General features: G+C 37.9%; 1 protein-coding gene across 1 annotated transcript; it reads left to right on the top strand.

Moving 5' to 3' along the window:
• Window positions 1–8492: 8492 nt before the first annotated feature.
• Window positions 8493–14975, top strand: LOC136285913 (collagenase 3-like). Its single transcript, XM_066177424.1, has 10 exons — window positions 8493–8627; window positions 8728–8969; window positions 10057–10205; window positions 10305–10430; window positions 11344–11505; window positions 12093–12210; window positions 12808–12941; window positions 13273–13432; window positions 14221–14324; window positions 14875–14975. Exons 1-10 carry the CDS (start codon window positions 8505–8507, stop codon window positions 14973–14975), a joined length of 1419 nt encoding a protein of 472 aa, XP_066033521.1. The 5' UTR covers window positions 8493–8504.
• The last annotated feature ends 2485 nt before the right edge of the window (window positions 14976–17460 follow it).

The raw sequence follows: 17460 nt of genomic DNA, 5'->3' as shown, positions 1-17460 counted from the left end.
TCATAGAGTAATTCTCAAAAATGAGAAGAATATTGCTTGCATTTGTGTGGTCCTCCAAGCTAAGGCATGTTGAGGATGTGAAGGTGGTTTGAGACAGCCAGCACAGCTTCACACAAGGCAAGCCCTGCCTGACCAACCCAACTATAGCGGAGGAGTGCCTGCCGCAGTGGACAAGGGAAGGGCTATGGGTGTCATTTGTCTGGGCTGCTGTGTAGCCTTTCACACAGACCCCCACAATGCCCTGGTCTCTAAACTGGAGAGAGATCGATTTGATGGTGTGCTGTTCAGTGAATTCTATTCTTTGCAGGACATGTGCTCCATCCTTCTGATCCTTTTTGGTTTGGGCAACTGGGTCTAGATAACCCTATTCGAACAGTGGCCTTCAGGCATCTTCAGAAACATCAAAGCTATTGAACTTAGTTTTTCAGCATGAATATGAACAAGCATTTCTAGCATTGCAGCTTTTGAAAGTCTTCTTCTCTGAACCAATAATACTTATCATTTTATTTTTCTGTAATTCTTTAACTCCCACTCACTAGGTTGATTCACTAGCAGTTGGTCTTTATCACTGCAGTCAATCAGAGCACACTGCCTGATGAGGAAAGAGGAAGAAGTAAGTGAAAGAAGCCATTTCTTGCTATCTGCTAGGACAGAAAAGAAAATGCTGAATGCCAGGGCTAGGGGACACGTGAATGGAATTTTTCAGCTGACATAAGAACAGAGATAGTGTGATGAAAAATTCATTTCTAATGACTCATCAGAAACATTGCAGAGATTCCTTTATTTTGTTGTCATTCCATCCCACAGCTACCATGTGAAAAAGAGGAATAGAAGCTGTTGTCTTCTTCCGAAAGTAAATACAGAAGGACATTTATATAGCAGATACCAGGGTAAAAAGGGTAGAATGTCAGTGAATGGCAGAGAAATTAGGAAATTAGGAGTAATGGCTGAAAATATTCTGTTAATATCATTCATATAGAGCAGTGTTAGTGTGCAAGATAGTGTTAAAGCATTAGATAGGCTAATAAGATGTTCAAAATATTGCAAATACTTATCTTGAGAACTTATTCTGAATAAGATTAATTTGCATTTGCAAACTGTATTGGCTAGTTTAACTTTCTAGATCACTTTCTGAGCAATATTTCACAGTAAATGAATATTCACTGATATGAATATGTTGACTGACAAATTTGAACATGAGAAGTCTGAAGATTTCAAGCGACTGTCAACATTTAGAGCTTTGTTGGGCTTTAAAAAGCCCACTTTATTGGGCTTTTTACTAACTCTCACTGAAAAATATGTAATGTATGGAACTTGAGTATGTCTAAATTGTAACAAAAGCATACTCACTAAAATGTTTTTAAAATATCTAACTTTGATGTTTGATTACTGGTACTAAGGAAAGCTCATCTCAGGCACTGGGAGCTGCTGTTATGTCCTCCTGTACCTGTCTCTGCTCCAGGCAGAACAGAGCAAGTCCAGCTGTCCAGCCTCTCCTCACAGTACAAGTGCTCCAGCCCCATCATCTTGGTGGCCTACCCTGAATTTGATCCAAATGGGGAAATGAGATTTTTGGTTAAATGTAGAACCCCTTTTTTATTGTATTTCTTTGTAATGGAAAAAGCTAGACATTTATTTCTGTGCCCCATCACTTTATAGTTGAAAACATGCACTTTGTTAGGTTGCACCAGGACTTTTGTAAACCTCACCTTTAGTTATCTCTCACCAGTTATCCAAACCTTAATTTTAAGCTTACCACTTGCTTGTTGTACTTTCTATAAAACTGTAGGCATCAGTCTTCTAGTTTATGCCCCCCTTACCCTCAAGAGCTTTTGCAATGGGGTTGAGGAACTGCTTAGTAGAAAGCCCAGCTGTATAAACAACATGAATGTGGCTGGCAAGCAAAACCCATGGCTTTAAACATTACACTTCCTTTCTTAAATGTTTTTAAAATGTATGGGTTTAGTCATAAAAGTCCTTACAAATCAAAAATTTACAGTAAACTTTACTTCCATGTATTTCTGTGAAGGACAAGCACCTGTCCAAAAGATTTGTGATGCTGTCTCTTTCAGATAATGTCAATGTAACTTTTTTAATTCATTTGATATCATTCTGAATTATTTGTGTGCATCTATGAGATGCTCTGATCTTTAAAAGAAACTTGTAGGCACTCAGGTAGAAATTCCAAGAGATGTTGGCTTGGAAAAATATAAGGAATCAGGAATACAGTTCAATTAGGCTGTACCTTTAATGATTGATGCCTCTGGAAAGAATCAGGTAATACCACATTCTGTTCATATGAACATATCTTATGAACATATCTTATGAACAATGGACACAACTCTCATATTTTTCAGTAGTGCTGAAGAGAGGCTTTCTCTCCACGCTTGAAATCCACACCAAACCTGCCCTGTTCCTCTGCTGCATTTCTTCTTACAACACCGGAAAAGCAAAGGCCTTCATGTGATTAGGTACTACAAGCAGCACTGGTTTGACATGTCCAGATCCCTTGGAGACAGCTATGTCTTGTTATTACTTAAGAAGCAGAAGGTGCAGTGCTCTTGAGAAGTGACCAACAGAAATCCAAATCAGGAATTATGAGTCTTAATTATCAATAGTAAATTTGTTAACATATCAGAGAAAAGATCTTGTGGAGGCAGGAAAAATACTTGTGTGTTTCTGTTGGCTCCTAGCCCAAATTTTCAAAAATAGTAAGCACTCTGAACTTAAATGTTTCAGAGGACATTACATTAATTTTTATTTCACACTCCTGAAGGAGCCATTTGTCCCTCCAGAAGTTGTAGAATCCACAAATTTAAAGTTCAAGCTCCACTTAAACATTTAACTTGTAAAATATCTGTTTTCTTCGAGTAATTTATTCAAACTCTTGAGTCCCCAAAATTTTAGAAATAAATTAATCACTTTATCACTTCATAGATAAATCATCAAATGTATTTTTCTTCCTAATGCAGATTTTGTAACAGCTACAATTAACTACAAATAACATTGTTTCTATAGTTTCTATGAACTCTGGCCATCCATTCATAGTGTAGGTCTTAAGTTTTAAGGATAAAGTTGCTACTGTTTAAGTTCAGGAAAGTACTTAAACAGTAAATTGACAAGACAAGAAAATTTTTTACCATGACGGAAGAGCTAAAATAAAAATGCTTTAAGGACAGAATATATGTATTTTGGGGCTGACACAAGAAATAAAATACATCAAAACATACTAAGACCTATTTATGGGTGTCAGAGATCCACAGTGCCACCAAGATAATCTCTAAATATATTTTTGAGACTGTGTGAAATCTTGAATATCAGGATCAAAAAATAGGTATAAGATGTTGGATGTATAAAAAAACCAAATATTACATTTTTACCTTGGATCTATTTTCCTGTGGTATCATTTTCCCTTAGTTTTTGTTTTACTGTTGACCATCTCCTTCCCCCGAGCAGCAAAATTATGTTGCCTAGACACAAACTTATAAACTGATTGTTTGCCTGCAGTTTTCTAGCAATAGAGATAACTAGATATTTTTAACTTGATCTGGGCAGTCACTTTGTTTTAACAAAGGAAATTTGGATTCATGTACCTCTTTGAGGCATTCTCTTTCTCTCTTTCGGTTTGGCTGTGGGCATGAGGCAGGAGTCCCTGTTTGTCCCAGGTCAGATGCAGCTTTGAGCAGGAGCACTGTCCTGGAAGGAATGCATATTGCCCTAGTGCCTACCAGCTGCAGACCTGCCACCTTGCACAGCAACACAACAAATCCCTGCAATGTGATAGCTCCTGGTTCCTTCAGGCATCAGCAGAAAATGGGTGAGAAGTTCAGCTCCAGAAGAGGTCACCTGAAGTATCTCTGTGTGAACCAGCTGGGGCTCCACTAGGGTCAGCATTGCCCAGCTGTGAGGGACTCAGCACAGCAGCTTAAAGAAAGGCATCTAATGCAGACAAATCAGAAATGACACAGGACTGATGAGAGCTCTCTGTCCTTCAAACAGCATCAGAAATCTGTCTGTGGACGGCTGAAATAATCCCAAGGTGCCTACCTCAGTGTAATAAGACAAACTGCTGTCTAGGATTAGAGAGTGCTTTGACTTGATTGACTATAATGAGACTTTAGACACAGCACCCAGGAGGGTGCCCAAATTTAGTTCTGCAGACAAAAAGGAAGTCCATCTCTGGTGCCCTTCAACTTTGCTTCACAGGGTCCGCAGGGTCATTCAAACAAGGGTCATTGCCTCTTGGGAACATGTTTATGTTTCTTGTTTCTGGCAGTGGACCATATTGAACATCTCTGCACACCTCAATCACATCTTTTTGCCACCAAAAAGAGACAGAGATACTGCTGTTTAATATAAAAAGGAGTCAGGTTGCTGTAACATCCCCTGTCATCCCAGCTCAGTTGTCTTGGCCCCCTTCTTGCCGCAGGTCCCAGAGATGGAGTCCCACCTGGAGAGGCAGAGCCAGAGTATTTCCATGTGTTTGGACTACTCTGAGACTCCATTTACCCGTCTGCACAATGGGCCTCAGAATAACATCCTTTGTTCCCAGAGGAAGCTCATGTAAATGTGATGGCACAGCCCCAGGCACTGGAAACGTTTCACTTGAAATACAACTGCCTTGTGGTAAGAAACATTAACAAATGGGACCATTGACTTTTGCTTATTTTTCTTAAGTGAAGTGTCTGCTGTTTCAGAGTCACTGATCGTTCACCACATTCACTATATACTGTTATTTTGGGCACCAAACACAGACTGTAAATCAAAACAGGACACCTTTCAATTATTTGTGTTAGCAAAATGTATGTTGAAATCACATGGTTGGCACAATTCTTGTTTTCAAATAAGTAGTACCTAAATGCTGCACTTCATTTCTTCTTGACACATCTTCCATCCCCCATTTTCCATTTTTCCTTGGAGGGGAAGACCGTCATGATTATTCCAGTCTCTGCTGTGTCTGTGTAAATTACCATCAGCCCAGCTAACTTTACCCACACCCACAAGATGACAGAACTGCAGAAATTTTGCAGTGTTTGTTGAAATCTTACTATTCAGCAGTTTTGTGGGTTACAGAGCTTTTAAAATAAAACTTTCCAGGCTTGCTTAGTTGCACTGGGGTCAGCACAAGGTCTGTGAACCACTGCTGACTGGTTTTACCTTCATTTACACCTCTCTTCATAGTTTTAAATTAGTTTTCTGACTCAGACAGTGGAATCACCTGATCCATAGATTTTACACCTTACAATGCCCAACACGGGCTGGCTTTGATATCATCATTTATCAGTGCCAACTTTAAAAACTTCCTTTGTTTGAATTTTTAAAGAGTCACTATATATAAGGTAATACCAACTTCAGAGGTCTCTACTTAATTCCCAGCTCAGTCAAGACTTTGTGTCCCCTTAAAAACACCATCATGCACTACATCTGTGACACTGTTTCAGAAAAAGGGGGAATAAAGCTCTTTTTCTTTGAGCCTTTTATTTGCTTGCTTGCATGGCCTTTCACTGTTGTTTCTTCACTTTGTCTACGGAAGACAAAAATCTATGCCTCAGTATAGGCTTCTGGCCACTGATGTTGTATAAATAGCAATAAAATGTGTAAGAAAACATATTGGATTCTGTATTTTTACTTTGCCAGGATTCCCGAAGGATTTAACTGAAAACACAATTCAGCCATAATACACTCTCACATGGCTGATTGCACACAGTCCTTCAGAAACCAGCTTCAGGTTTAGCATTTTGATTTACTCCCTGTGACAAAAAAACTACAGACTCCCTGCTTTTTTTTCTCTTTATAAGTTTTTCTACTCACATGCAGAATCTGTCCATTACACTGTCTCTTCACTTGTTAATTTCATTTTCCTACTGTGGCAAAGATCCAGATTTACTCACCTTTTCTCACACAAAGAGAAGTTGTTTTCAGAAAAGCTGCCTGTTCTGGTTTTTCCTGTAGTTATGTTGCCTGATTTTTAAAATATTCCTTGGAAATGCCTCAGGACAGCTCTCTGAAGGTAAAGTTTTGAAAGAGATTTCATAGTGAACTTCAAAGGACTTCTGAGCACTTGCGAAAAAGAAATCACGGAACGTGGAAAATCATTCTTTCCTGCCTAATATATCATTCTCTCCATGCACGACAATTATAATTACTACTGCTTTGTTGACTGCAGCCTAAGCATTTTAAAGAAGAGGTCACCACATTTCCTTGGAGCATTGTTGGGTAGGCTAACACTGTTCTTTAATTTTACTCTTGAGCCAAGCTAAATATTTTTTTTTCAGTTCTATATTTATATCATTCAAATATTGTCTCTGAATATTTGGTTTCACCTTTAACTGGCAGTTAGCTGACCTATGTTTATTAAGGTAAACCTGAAACCACTGAGAAATTATTTGGGATCATCCTATCCTCAAGGCTAATGGACTGGTCGCATTTTTCTAGTAACAGTTGATTAAGAAATTAATTTCTCCCATTCCAGAAGCAAAGATTCCAATGTCCAAGCTGAGAAAGAGCAGTCATATAAGGACTTGATAGAGAATAAAAAACTTTTAACTAAATCTAGTAAGCGGCAGTGATACACAAATGGTGGTATAAAATTGTGTTTCTTTATGTATAAGAAACATAATTTCAGATAATTTGCAATTCACGGGAAAGTTACCCTGTGGAGTTTCAGAATACTCATTTTACTCATAGCGATGAGCTATGTCTGGTACTGCTGTGAAGAGCATTAACATTCGCAACTTCATGGTCTCCAGGAAAGCTTTCCTTACAGCCGCGAAAAACATGACAAGGCAGCACCTTTGCTCCTAAACTCCACACAAAGCAAGAAAACACACTGTAAACACTGCTTATCTGCTAGTTGGGTACCCCAACATTAATACAAGCAATGCTGCAAATACCAATGCAGAAATATTGGAGGGAAAGAAATGGGATACATACATAATCTGACAGTCTGCAGTAGCAAGGGGTGTGCTACAGTGAGAGCAGCAGCAGTACGGATTCAGTACTTGCCCTGAAGCACTTCAGAGGAGAACATTTCTCTAGAAGGTGCAATAACTAATTAGCAGGCTTTATGTCCATTGATGGGTAAAAGTCTCAACACGACTGACACATGTAAAGGAGAATATACAAACTGCTTTAACAGATGTTGTCTGTTCCTAGGTGGTGCAACCATGTTTAGCAGTGGCTGAGATGGGCAGAGGGGCAGAAAAAGCCTACATAACAAATTCTTCTCAGTTTTATTTGCTTTTGCTGTTTAGCATCATAAAACACAGATCCACCATTGTACGAGTAATAGAGCTTTTACACAGACACCTTCCCTGACTTTTGTCCTTTTCCTGTTTTGTTAACAAGGAAACATCCATGTCGGGGTAATGTATTCCAGGATGACTGTACCAGTGTCTACCAGAAACCTGCCTGAGGCTTTCCATACAGGCAAAAGAAACAATTCATGAAAAAGCAAGACAAATTCAGCAGAAACCACATCTCCCCTTGGTCCCATGCTTGTCAGCATGTGATACGATACAAGTTATAGCAGGAGCTGAGATTGTGGTGATCCTGGGGAGATAGAAATAATCCTTATGCTTGAGGAATGTAATGACCATCTCTGTCATAATGCCAGATTTTTCCTACTATCCACCTCATAAGACAAAAATCATATTTTTTTGTTATTCTAGACACACAGATCCATTGCCTACCTGTAGCTGGTAGATTGCCTCTCTCAAAGTATTAACTCTCTCATTATCTATGGTTGTCATCCTCTCTTAAAGTAAATTAAATTCAGGTTTTTTGAAGATAACTTGTGAATGAATTAGTCACTCTACATGACATGACCTGCTTTATTACTAACAAGAAATGCTTTTTAATGTTCTTAACTGTTTCCTGATATTTACCATTTCTGGTTTTGAGTATATCACATTCAAGTATCCTGTAATATAGATAGAAATTCTCTTTAAGGATCCCTGAAGTAAAATTTTTGTTAATGCTATGGAGTTACAGCTCTTTGCAGAAACAAAGAAACATTCTATAATGTTATTTCACTTAAAATTGCTGTTGAACTACTGTAACTACTGAAAAGTTGCAAAATTTACTTTAAAAATAATGACTCTTGTTATGTATTTTTATTGTTTATCAAATGGTAAAAAACCCAATTTTTCTAGCAAAGAAGAGTAAGTCATTGTAGCATTGTTGCCAGTTATTGCCAGTGGAAGTTACTGCAAAAAAATCAACAAGTGAGAAGTTTGCTTCTGGCCATTTCTTCCCGAAGCCTATGTCAATATTCAGAGACCTCATGTTTATACGAGGATAGAGTTTCAGAGCCCTCAGCTGGGGAACGGATGCCTAAACCACAGTGTTGGGGAGGAGAAACAAACCAGCCATCTAAGCAGGTTTACTTCTAGCAACAAGGAAGTTCTAGCTTGTCCCTGAGTGGTGACTCACTGGTTTGGGACTATAAAAGTAAAGGTAGCTGCACTCTGAAACATCAGGGTTTCAGACTTCAGAAATCCAACATGATGCAATCAGGACTTCCAGCTCTTTTCTTTTTCTTGTTGGGTTTGTCATTTTGCCTGACAATCCCTATTCCCCTTGAAGACAGCCACGAATTCACAGAAAAGGACCTTCAGTTTGCAGAGGTACAGTATAGAATAATTCATTTACATGTTCCAATAACAGTAAGCTGTGCAGTTACAACTGTTTGGAAATTTGGCTTATAACTTCTTTACCCCTTCTTAGCGCTATCTCAGGACTCACTATGATCTCCGTCCAAATCCTGCTGGCATAATGAGGAAGAGTGGAAACACAGTGGCAGCGAAACTTCGGGAAATGCAAGCTTTTTTTGGCTTGGAGGTGACAGGCAAACTAGATGAAGAAACATATGAGCTGATGCAGAAACCAAGATGTGGTGTTCCAGATGTGGGGGAATATAACTTTTTCCCTAGAAAACTCAAATGGTCAAAAATGAATTTGACATACAGGTAAATGCATGGTATTTTGACAGTTATTACCTTCTTTCCAGGTGCATTGTCCAATGGGTTACTCAGTACGTGAGGCTGATGTGAGAAAGGTGCATTTGAGTTTGGCAAAATTACTGTTGCAGTTTAAAACCCTTACAGCCCCACTTTTGGAAAGGTATTCCCAGACTACATTGCAGTCCTAGGAAGTAAACATGAATTTTTTCCATTGCACTTTATCATGGAAAAGGAAATCTGGTGTGCTGTAAGCTAGCAGCTCCTCATTTGGCCTCTATATAGACATTCAGGACACATCCCTGGTGCCAAATGAAAGAGAGATGGGGGCTCAGATCATGAACTTCTCTGGGTCACTCTTTAGCTTTGTTTGGATCTGGTTTAGTGTTTGCTTCTATCTTGTCCTGGACAGAGCAGTGTAGATGCAAACCATTCTGTGTAGTGTGACTGTGAGAGCAGACTCTTCCATTTCACATCCCAGATGTAGGACTCTGTGTTTAGTCAGACAAATCCCTGTACCATGACCTCAGAAAAGTTAACCTTAGGAGGTGAAAGGATGATGACAGTTTACAGAGTAGATCCTTCTCCTTTAATTCCGCAAGGTGGTGTATCTGGGGTTTTCAACAGCTACAGACTGAGTTTATTTAGCAGATTTCAAATATGAAATCACTAAAATATCTTAGTTCCATAGCTAGTGATCAATGTTACTTTAATATGGACAATTATAGCCTACAAAAATTGCTTTGGATAATGTTTTGCTCCTTCAGGAAGTGAGGATCATATTTTATATGACATTAAAAATTTTTAAATCACTGATACGATTTTATTTAACATATCTGTCACTTTCTAAATCTTCTGGTGCATAGAAAACAAATTACAGAAAGCTGTTGGATCATTTCAGATATCTCTGAATTATTTTAATGGTGATAGAAAACTTTATTTTTTAATACTGTATGAGGTTGCTAAGATCCTTGTTACATGATAAGATCATATGGCAAAAGCAAAAACTTTTAATGAGGTGTACAGTCAGATAAAAGTGGATTGCATATTTCTTCAATTCACGCAATTTAATTGGAGATATTAATCTCTTTGACAGAATTATGAATTACACTTCGGATCTGAGACATAATGAAGTAGACAGAGCTTTCAAAAAAGCATTTAAAGTTTGGTCTGATGTGACGCCACTGAACTTCACCAGAATACGAAGTGGGATAGCTGATATCATGATCTCCTTTGGCACTAAAGGTAACACAGAACCAATTGTTTTTATTTTATAAGTAAACTACATTCTTATATACATAAGATGGAGTAATTAGTTTAACTGTTTTGAATTTTGCTTTACAGAACATGGTGACTTCTACCCTTTTGACGGGCCCTCTGGATTACTGGCACATGCTTTCCCCCCAGGCCCAGACTATGGAGGAGATGCTCATTTTGATGATGATGAAGTTTGGTCAGATGATTCTAAAGGTAACAGAAGTTCCTGAGATTATTTGAAATGATAATAGATGGAAAATTTATCCCAGCTTGATATCTGTAGACTGTTTTGCCTGTTTACTGTTTGTTCATCATTATGTTCACTGTTAACACACAGAATGCTGAGTTTGACCTCCAGTCATAAATGGAAGTTTAACATGTGCTTAGCATAAATTTTAGGATGTAACACTCCTAAGTGAAGTGATTAAAAAAAATGACACAACAAGACTTTGTCATTTTAGCAATTGGCTAAAGGCAGCTAGTTCTGATCACAGACTGTTGGGAATTGCCTTACTGAACCCCACAGCAAACACACCTCAGCTGCACATTCTCTGCTTGCATTTAATTTGAAGATTTATCATCTTGACTATTTAGGACAGAGTTTAATAGAACAAAACACTTATTTTTTCAGCACTGGATTAGGTCACCCTCCTGGCATTGATGCGAATTTCTGCAATAGTGAAAAACATATAGACTCTCTACTGCAGATTAATTCCCAACAAAAAAGCTCTTGATTTGAGTAGGACCAAGATTTCACCCTAGAGCTTTCTTGTGTTGCTAAGAAATTTCAAGAAATGTAAATCTCCCTACATAGTAACACCGTCATGTAAGAGTCAGGCTGAACACCAGCTAGGAGATTCTAGATGTCTTAGGCCCTTATCAATGCAAAAACCATCATAGTTCAAAAATGACAAGCAATTATATCTAGTGGAGATGTCCCTGCTCAAGGCAGGGGGATTGGAACAAAGTGGTCTTTAAGGTCTCAAACCCTTCTATGATTTTTTGAATTATGCAGAATTTTTCCATGTATTCAGCTGTCACATTCATTGTCCAATATGTTAAAGCACAGGGTCAAGTATTGTGATGCAAGGTGATACACATTTACTTTTGCTGTGGTTTGTTATAGGCTATAACTTGTTTCTTGTTGCTGCCCATGAATTTGGTCATTCACTGGGACTTGAACACTCTAGAGACCCTGGAGCTTTGATGTTCCCAATATACACATACACTGGAAAAACTGGTTTTGTGCTTCCTGATGACGATGTGCAAGGGATCCAAGAGCTCTATGGTAAGTCTGTATAATATATAATATTTATCTCCTGTATCATTATAGCCTGCTGCAGATGCACTGCACAATTACTGTGTGCTGCAGATGTTCACTAACAACAGTCATGACTGATTAAGAATTATTCACTGGAACAGGAGATGCTTAGATTCAGTATTTTAGGGGGAAATAAAATTATATTATGCTGCAGAGCACAGTTGGTCACTGACCTGTCTCCTTTAGTGGTAGGTGATGGGGACCAGTCCTTCTACTTTTTGACCTGCCTGAAAAGAGAAGGTAAAACAGAGTCTGAAGGTTGAAACAGAACTATCTATGTTTCATCATAAAAAGCATAAAGGGTTTGGGGACCTTTAAAACTTGGGATAAAGAAAGCAAGTTCATTTAACACCTTTGCAGTGCACTTGAACTGCCAAGTTCATGAATGCATTTGGCTAGAGGAAAGAGAGAACAGATTTTCCCAGGAAAATTTTTTTACCCATTATGTTTGTATTCATCATGCTCTTGGAAGATTTTCCATGTTCTGTTCACTATCATGATCAACAGACAGAAAACAAATATTGTCAGGCTTACATCATATGGTATCATTCCAGGTGCAGGAGACAAAGATCCCAACCCAAAACATCCCAAAACACCAGAGAAATGTGATGTAGAATTATCACTTGATGCAATTACAGAGCTTCGTGGAGAAATGCTGGTCTTCAAGGACAGGTAAAGACACTTCCATGTCAAGGATGATGGGTACTGGATAAAGTTTGAGCAAAAAGCACAATTTCAGGTTTTTACTAAAGATTTGGGTAAATGTACATTTCAAAGGGCACAATTCAATGTAGACATCTCTTAAGAAACTTCATCTTATATCTCATTTATAGGATTTATAATGCAATTACAGACTTGACTGCCCAGTAATATGATGTGAAGATAAGTGGCTGAAGACTGACATTTTTTTATATATTTTTAAATTAATGGGACTTTCTTCAGCATGCATAAATCTGCTAATTTTTATTTGGGTGAAGTTGTATTGGATTCAGGAGCTTCACATGGCACAGCAGTGTTTCTCTTATTCTAAATGAAAGAAGCTTAAAATTTGTTATTGTTTGAGATGATCACTGTGTGGATGACAGAAATGGTCTGCAGCTGATGGCTGTGAGGAAAGGAAAGGTCTAAGAGGGGCTCTGTCTATTCAATATTCTATGATATGATAACCATTAATTCACCAGTAATTTATTTTAACTATAGCACATCAAAAATACTGCTATTCTACAGTATGAAAAGAAGCATAAAATATATCTTCCTTTTCTGAACTAGGTTTTTCTGGCGACTGCACCCTCAGATGGTTGAGGCAGAACTGGTCTTACTTAAGTCCTTTTGGCCTGAGCTTCCAAATAAAATAGATGCAGCTTATGAAAATCCCATCAAAGATCTTGTGTTCATGTTTAAAGGTAAGCTCTCGATTTTGCTGTTGGCAGAAAAATACAGATATTTAGTCAAGCTCAACAGATGGCATAAAGGTAATAGAAGAATAAAACAACCTACCTTCCTCACTCGAAAAACAAACAGTTTCACCTCATGCACATCTAAAAAATATTCAGTGAATTAGGAGATGTACAATTTAGTTAGGATGCTCAGAATCATACTACAAATAATACCTACTGAGTACATGACCTAAGAATCTGTTTGTTGTATGAAAACAGATCTTGTTTTCTCATTTTATTCTTCTCTCAAAGCTGAGTCCTTACAAAAGACTCACTCATACTTTGTTTGCATTTTCAGGAAAGAAAGTCTGGGCTTTGAATGGCTACGACATAGTTGAAGACTTCCCTAAAAAGATATATGAAATGGGATTCCCGAAAGAAATGAAAAGAATTGATGCAGCTGTCCATGTTAAAGACACTGGCAAGACTCTTTTTTTTACTGGAAATAAATATTGGAGGTAAGCTGGAGACACGTCAGTTTCGATGTCCCTAGTCATAACCTCTCCAGATGTATGGAAGGATCAGGAATTTGGTTCAAACCAGACATTTGGCCAATCCGGTCTGTGGTTTTCATTGGTGCTATAGCTATGTATAAGTTGTTGTAAAGGTGTGTACAAGTTGTTGTAAAGGTGTGTACAAGTTGTTGTAAAGGTGTATGCAAGGCTTTTATAAAAATACGGGCACAGATTTTAAAAGCTGGATGAATGTAAGGAAATGAAAACAAAGTGCTCTAATCTGAGAGAATTTCTATCGTCCTGCCTGCTAGATAAATTTCCCATCTTGCTTCCTTGAGTTGCTTGTGTGATGTGAAATGGTATCAGTGCTCTTAGTAAGAAATCTGTCCCACCCTAGAGCGTCTCTTTTTCACTGTCCATTAATGGGGCTCACAATCAGGTCTCATGCATAATTAAGACATTACCATGCCTTCCCATTATCATTGCACCAAGCAGCCTCAGGATTGGTTTGTAGTACCAATGCATCCAGGTACAATAATCTTGAAATAGTTCACACTTTATAGATCAGTTCTGAAAATGTAGCTCAATTTGCTTTTTTAATACCACTTCTGGTGGAGGTGTTCCCTGTTTATCGCCCTGCATTTTACCATTGCACTGACAGAAAGCACCTAGAGACTGCTGGCTTACTTTGGGTGTAGGTAACTTCAAAACATATAAAGAGTACAGGCCAAATTCTCAGGCTGTCTAAATTCCCTGCATTTTTTTTTCTTTTTCTTTTGTGTTTAATACAGTTATGATGAAGAGGCAGAGGTTATGGAAGCAGGCTACCCCAGGCTGATAGAGGAAGAATTCCCAGGAATTGGTGATAAAGTGGATGCGGTCTATGAAAGAAATGGTAAATAATCTGATAATGAAACCTGATTACAATTAATTACCCTTGAAACTTGAGATTAATTTCTTGTAGAAAATTCTGCATTTGTAATTTTAATTTCTTTATATCAGCACTTCTGTTCTTGACTGAATCAGTTTTCTGATCTAAATTGTGCTCTGGCCAAAAAACGAGATCCTTGCTTAGGGAACCTAAAGTGACACGCTTAATGTAGAAGTATTATAATGTAATAACTGGAGACCATTCCTGTCCAGCTTTTCGGGGAGTGTTTGTGAGTCAGTGTCTTCAAAATTGAAATGCCAGCCCTGTATTTTCGTGATCAAGTGCAGTAAGAATTTGACACAAGATTAAACAATATCAGTCATTTTAAAACTCTGGTCCAGATCTAGCAAATGGAATTAGGATCTTTAGAAAATTCAGCTCATTATTCTAAATATGAAAATGTTGCATTTGAGTTGTTAAAAATGAAAACGAGATAATTACTATTTTTAGGATGATTTTGATATGACAACGCAGTTTGTTAGTGTTGATTCTTTTTAACTTTCTTTTTCCTTAGGTTACCTCTACTTCTTCAATGGACCACTGCAGTTTGAATATAGCATATGGAGTCAAAGAATTGTCCGTGTCCTGCATACTAACTCCCTATTTTGGTGCTAATTACAGCTGAGTGCCATGTCACAGGCTGCAGAGCAGCTTGTAGCACATGGGAATATTAATAAAGTGGGCATTTAGGTTTACCAAAGGACAGCAAGGTTCTATGAACAAGTATTAGGCTACCTACCACCAAATGTACACTGTATATATGGACTTATACAGCTGCATGTCAGTCTGGAATTGATTTAACTTAACAGGAAAGGAGAAAAGAAATCATTAGCATTTCAAGGTGCATTACACCATTTAAAGTTTGTCTAGTATTGAAGTGATGCTGGATACATCACACACTTTCATGAACACTGCTTATTCCCAGCATTCTGAGCATATCTAGCACCTTTCAAGGATCTCCTAGCATGTCCCAAGGAACAGACCTGGTAAACCCAGGAGCTTTATATTTTTAAACTAATCCTTCTTCCCTTCTTGAAATTCCCTTCAACATACTGGAAATTCAGATGTGTAGTGAATGAGTGAGGACTGCATGGTGACTCCCTGAGCAAGTAGCACCAAGCAGCAATGATGAAGTTTGGGAATTCAAAAGTATTTGACTGTAATAAATGGGAATGTGCCCCTGGAAGCAGATGCCCATGTCATCTTTAGAACAAGGGGAAGGTGCAGAAGCAGTGAGATGTCATTCCAAAGCAGACAGGAAAGCAGGAACAGTACAAAAGTACTCCTTGGAGAAATTGTAAGCCTGTATGATGGTGGGGAAACCAGAAGGAGGAAACAACAAGAGAATCACAGATTGAAACCATACATGATGTTACATCTGGTATCACAGCCCAAATGTTTTCAGCTGGTGTTAACTGAAGTGATATTTATAGAGGTTATGCCTGTGCCAGAAGAGAACCTGAACATCCAAAGCAAAATATTGAAAAGAATGTATTTTTTCATGTTGGCCACTCTTTTAATGTCTATATCAATTGCATCAGTATATTATGAGAGTTTGTTTTGGGTTTTTTCTGTTTTATTTTAATCAATGCAAATGATGTGGGACTATGATTATTTTGATCTTAAAAATAATATTAAATAAACTGGAGGGACAAATTGATATTGTGAAATTACTTCAATTAAAATTTTTATGCTGCCTGTCACAGAAGCAATACAGAGCTATTGGGCAAAAGAAATCAAGATCCCTAGCCTATGCATTTTATTATTTAAGATTTTCACCTCTGTTTAAAAATATGATTTATTTTTGTCCCTTCAAGAAAAATAATTTTATAGAAAAGAAAAGGAAAGGAAGATAGAACAGTGAAAAATGGGAAAACCCCTCAAATCTGCAAAACAAGAACTAATTTGGAATTAGTACTTATCATTACAGAAGGAATGAGAAATTATGAAGAAATACTGTGGAAAACAGTTACACTTTAGTTTTAATGTTAAATATTAGCAATTAATTAGAAAAACAATATCCTGTCCTGCCTTCTCAATAACAGCCCCTAAGTCAATTAATCAGCCAGGCCTGCCAAGCAAAGCTCACCAAAAATTGATATCTTTAACAGATATAAATGTTATAAACAGGCTTACCTAGTGAGGGGCTAGGTGAGGTTAATTCTGTAGCTCGCACAGCATAGCTGGTTGATTAAGATAACCTAACAGTTTGAGAGGTCTCTTCTGAACATAAAATTGTGAACTTATTATGCTTAAAAGAAATGCAGGGAAATAGAACTGGAAAAAAAACCTTTACAAAATTAAAAACCTAAAGTGGACTAAAATCAAAGTTCTGTTTTATGAAAAAATATTGAGAAAACTGCTGGGGGAAAAGTCAGGATATTTCTCTAAGCATAACAAACATAATTTGATTAAATTGCATTTAAATTTTTTTGACTGACAGAGTGTGCTTGAAGAAAATAATGTTTGATATTGGGCTGAAGTTTCATGTAATTACTTTAGCAGTGAATTAAGGCTCTGGACATATAAACTAGGTCCTCATTTTTCTCAGTAAAAAGACTTGGTGAAAAATTGTATCAAAATAATAATGAATCTTCCATAAGGGCTAGTTGTTGAGCCTGAGTCTTCTGAGTTTCAAAGGTCTGTCATAAGCTGCACTGGGTAAGGGAATGCAAATGTGGACAGGAAAGCAAGGAGATGTCAATGAGTGTCTTTCATATCTATATGAATTTCTGTTAACACTGGACACTTGGCAGGGGAAAAAGGTACTGCATAGGAATCTGGACCTTCAAAAGCCTTCAGCATGATTATATCTAGTTGCTATCCAGCCCAAACAGACAGATTCCTGTTAGCTGCTCGGCTGAGTGGAAGCAGCCTTTGGCACAAGTCCATCCACGGCTCCAGATTGTGTCTGCTCCCCTAGTGAGAAGCGGGAGCTGTCCTGTGGTTAGCTCTACCTCAGCTGAGAAAAGTACCAGGCTGCCAGTTCCTGGCATTTTGTTGAGAAAAAAAAAAAAATGGAAAAAATTTTTTGTGCTGTGGAAGTGGGAGGCTGAGACTAGAGCCAGAGGGACCCTGTTGCTGCTGTCAGCCAGAAAGG

This window comes from Chamaea fasciata, unplaced genomic scaffold (assembly GCF_029207755.1).
Source record: "Chamaea fasciata isolate MVZ Bird 193981 ecotype frontalis unplaced genomic scaffold, bChaFas1.0.hap1 SCAF_2, whole genome shotgun sequence".
Classification (NCBI taxonomy): domain Eukaryota; kingdom Metazoa; phylum Chordata; class Aves; order Passeriformes; family Sylviidae; genus Chamaea; species Chamaea fasciata.
This window is presented reverse-complemented; position numbering and strand designations above follow the sequence as displayed.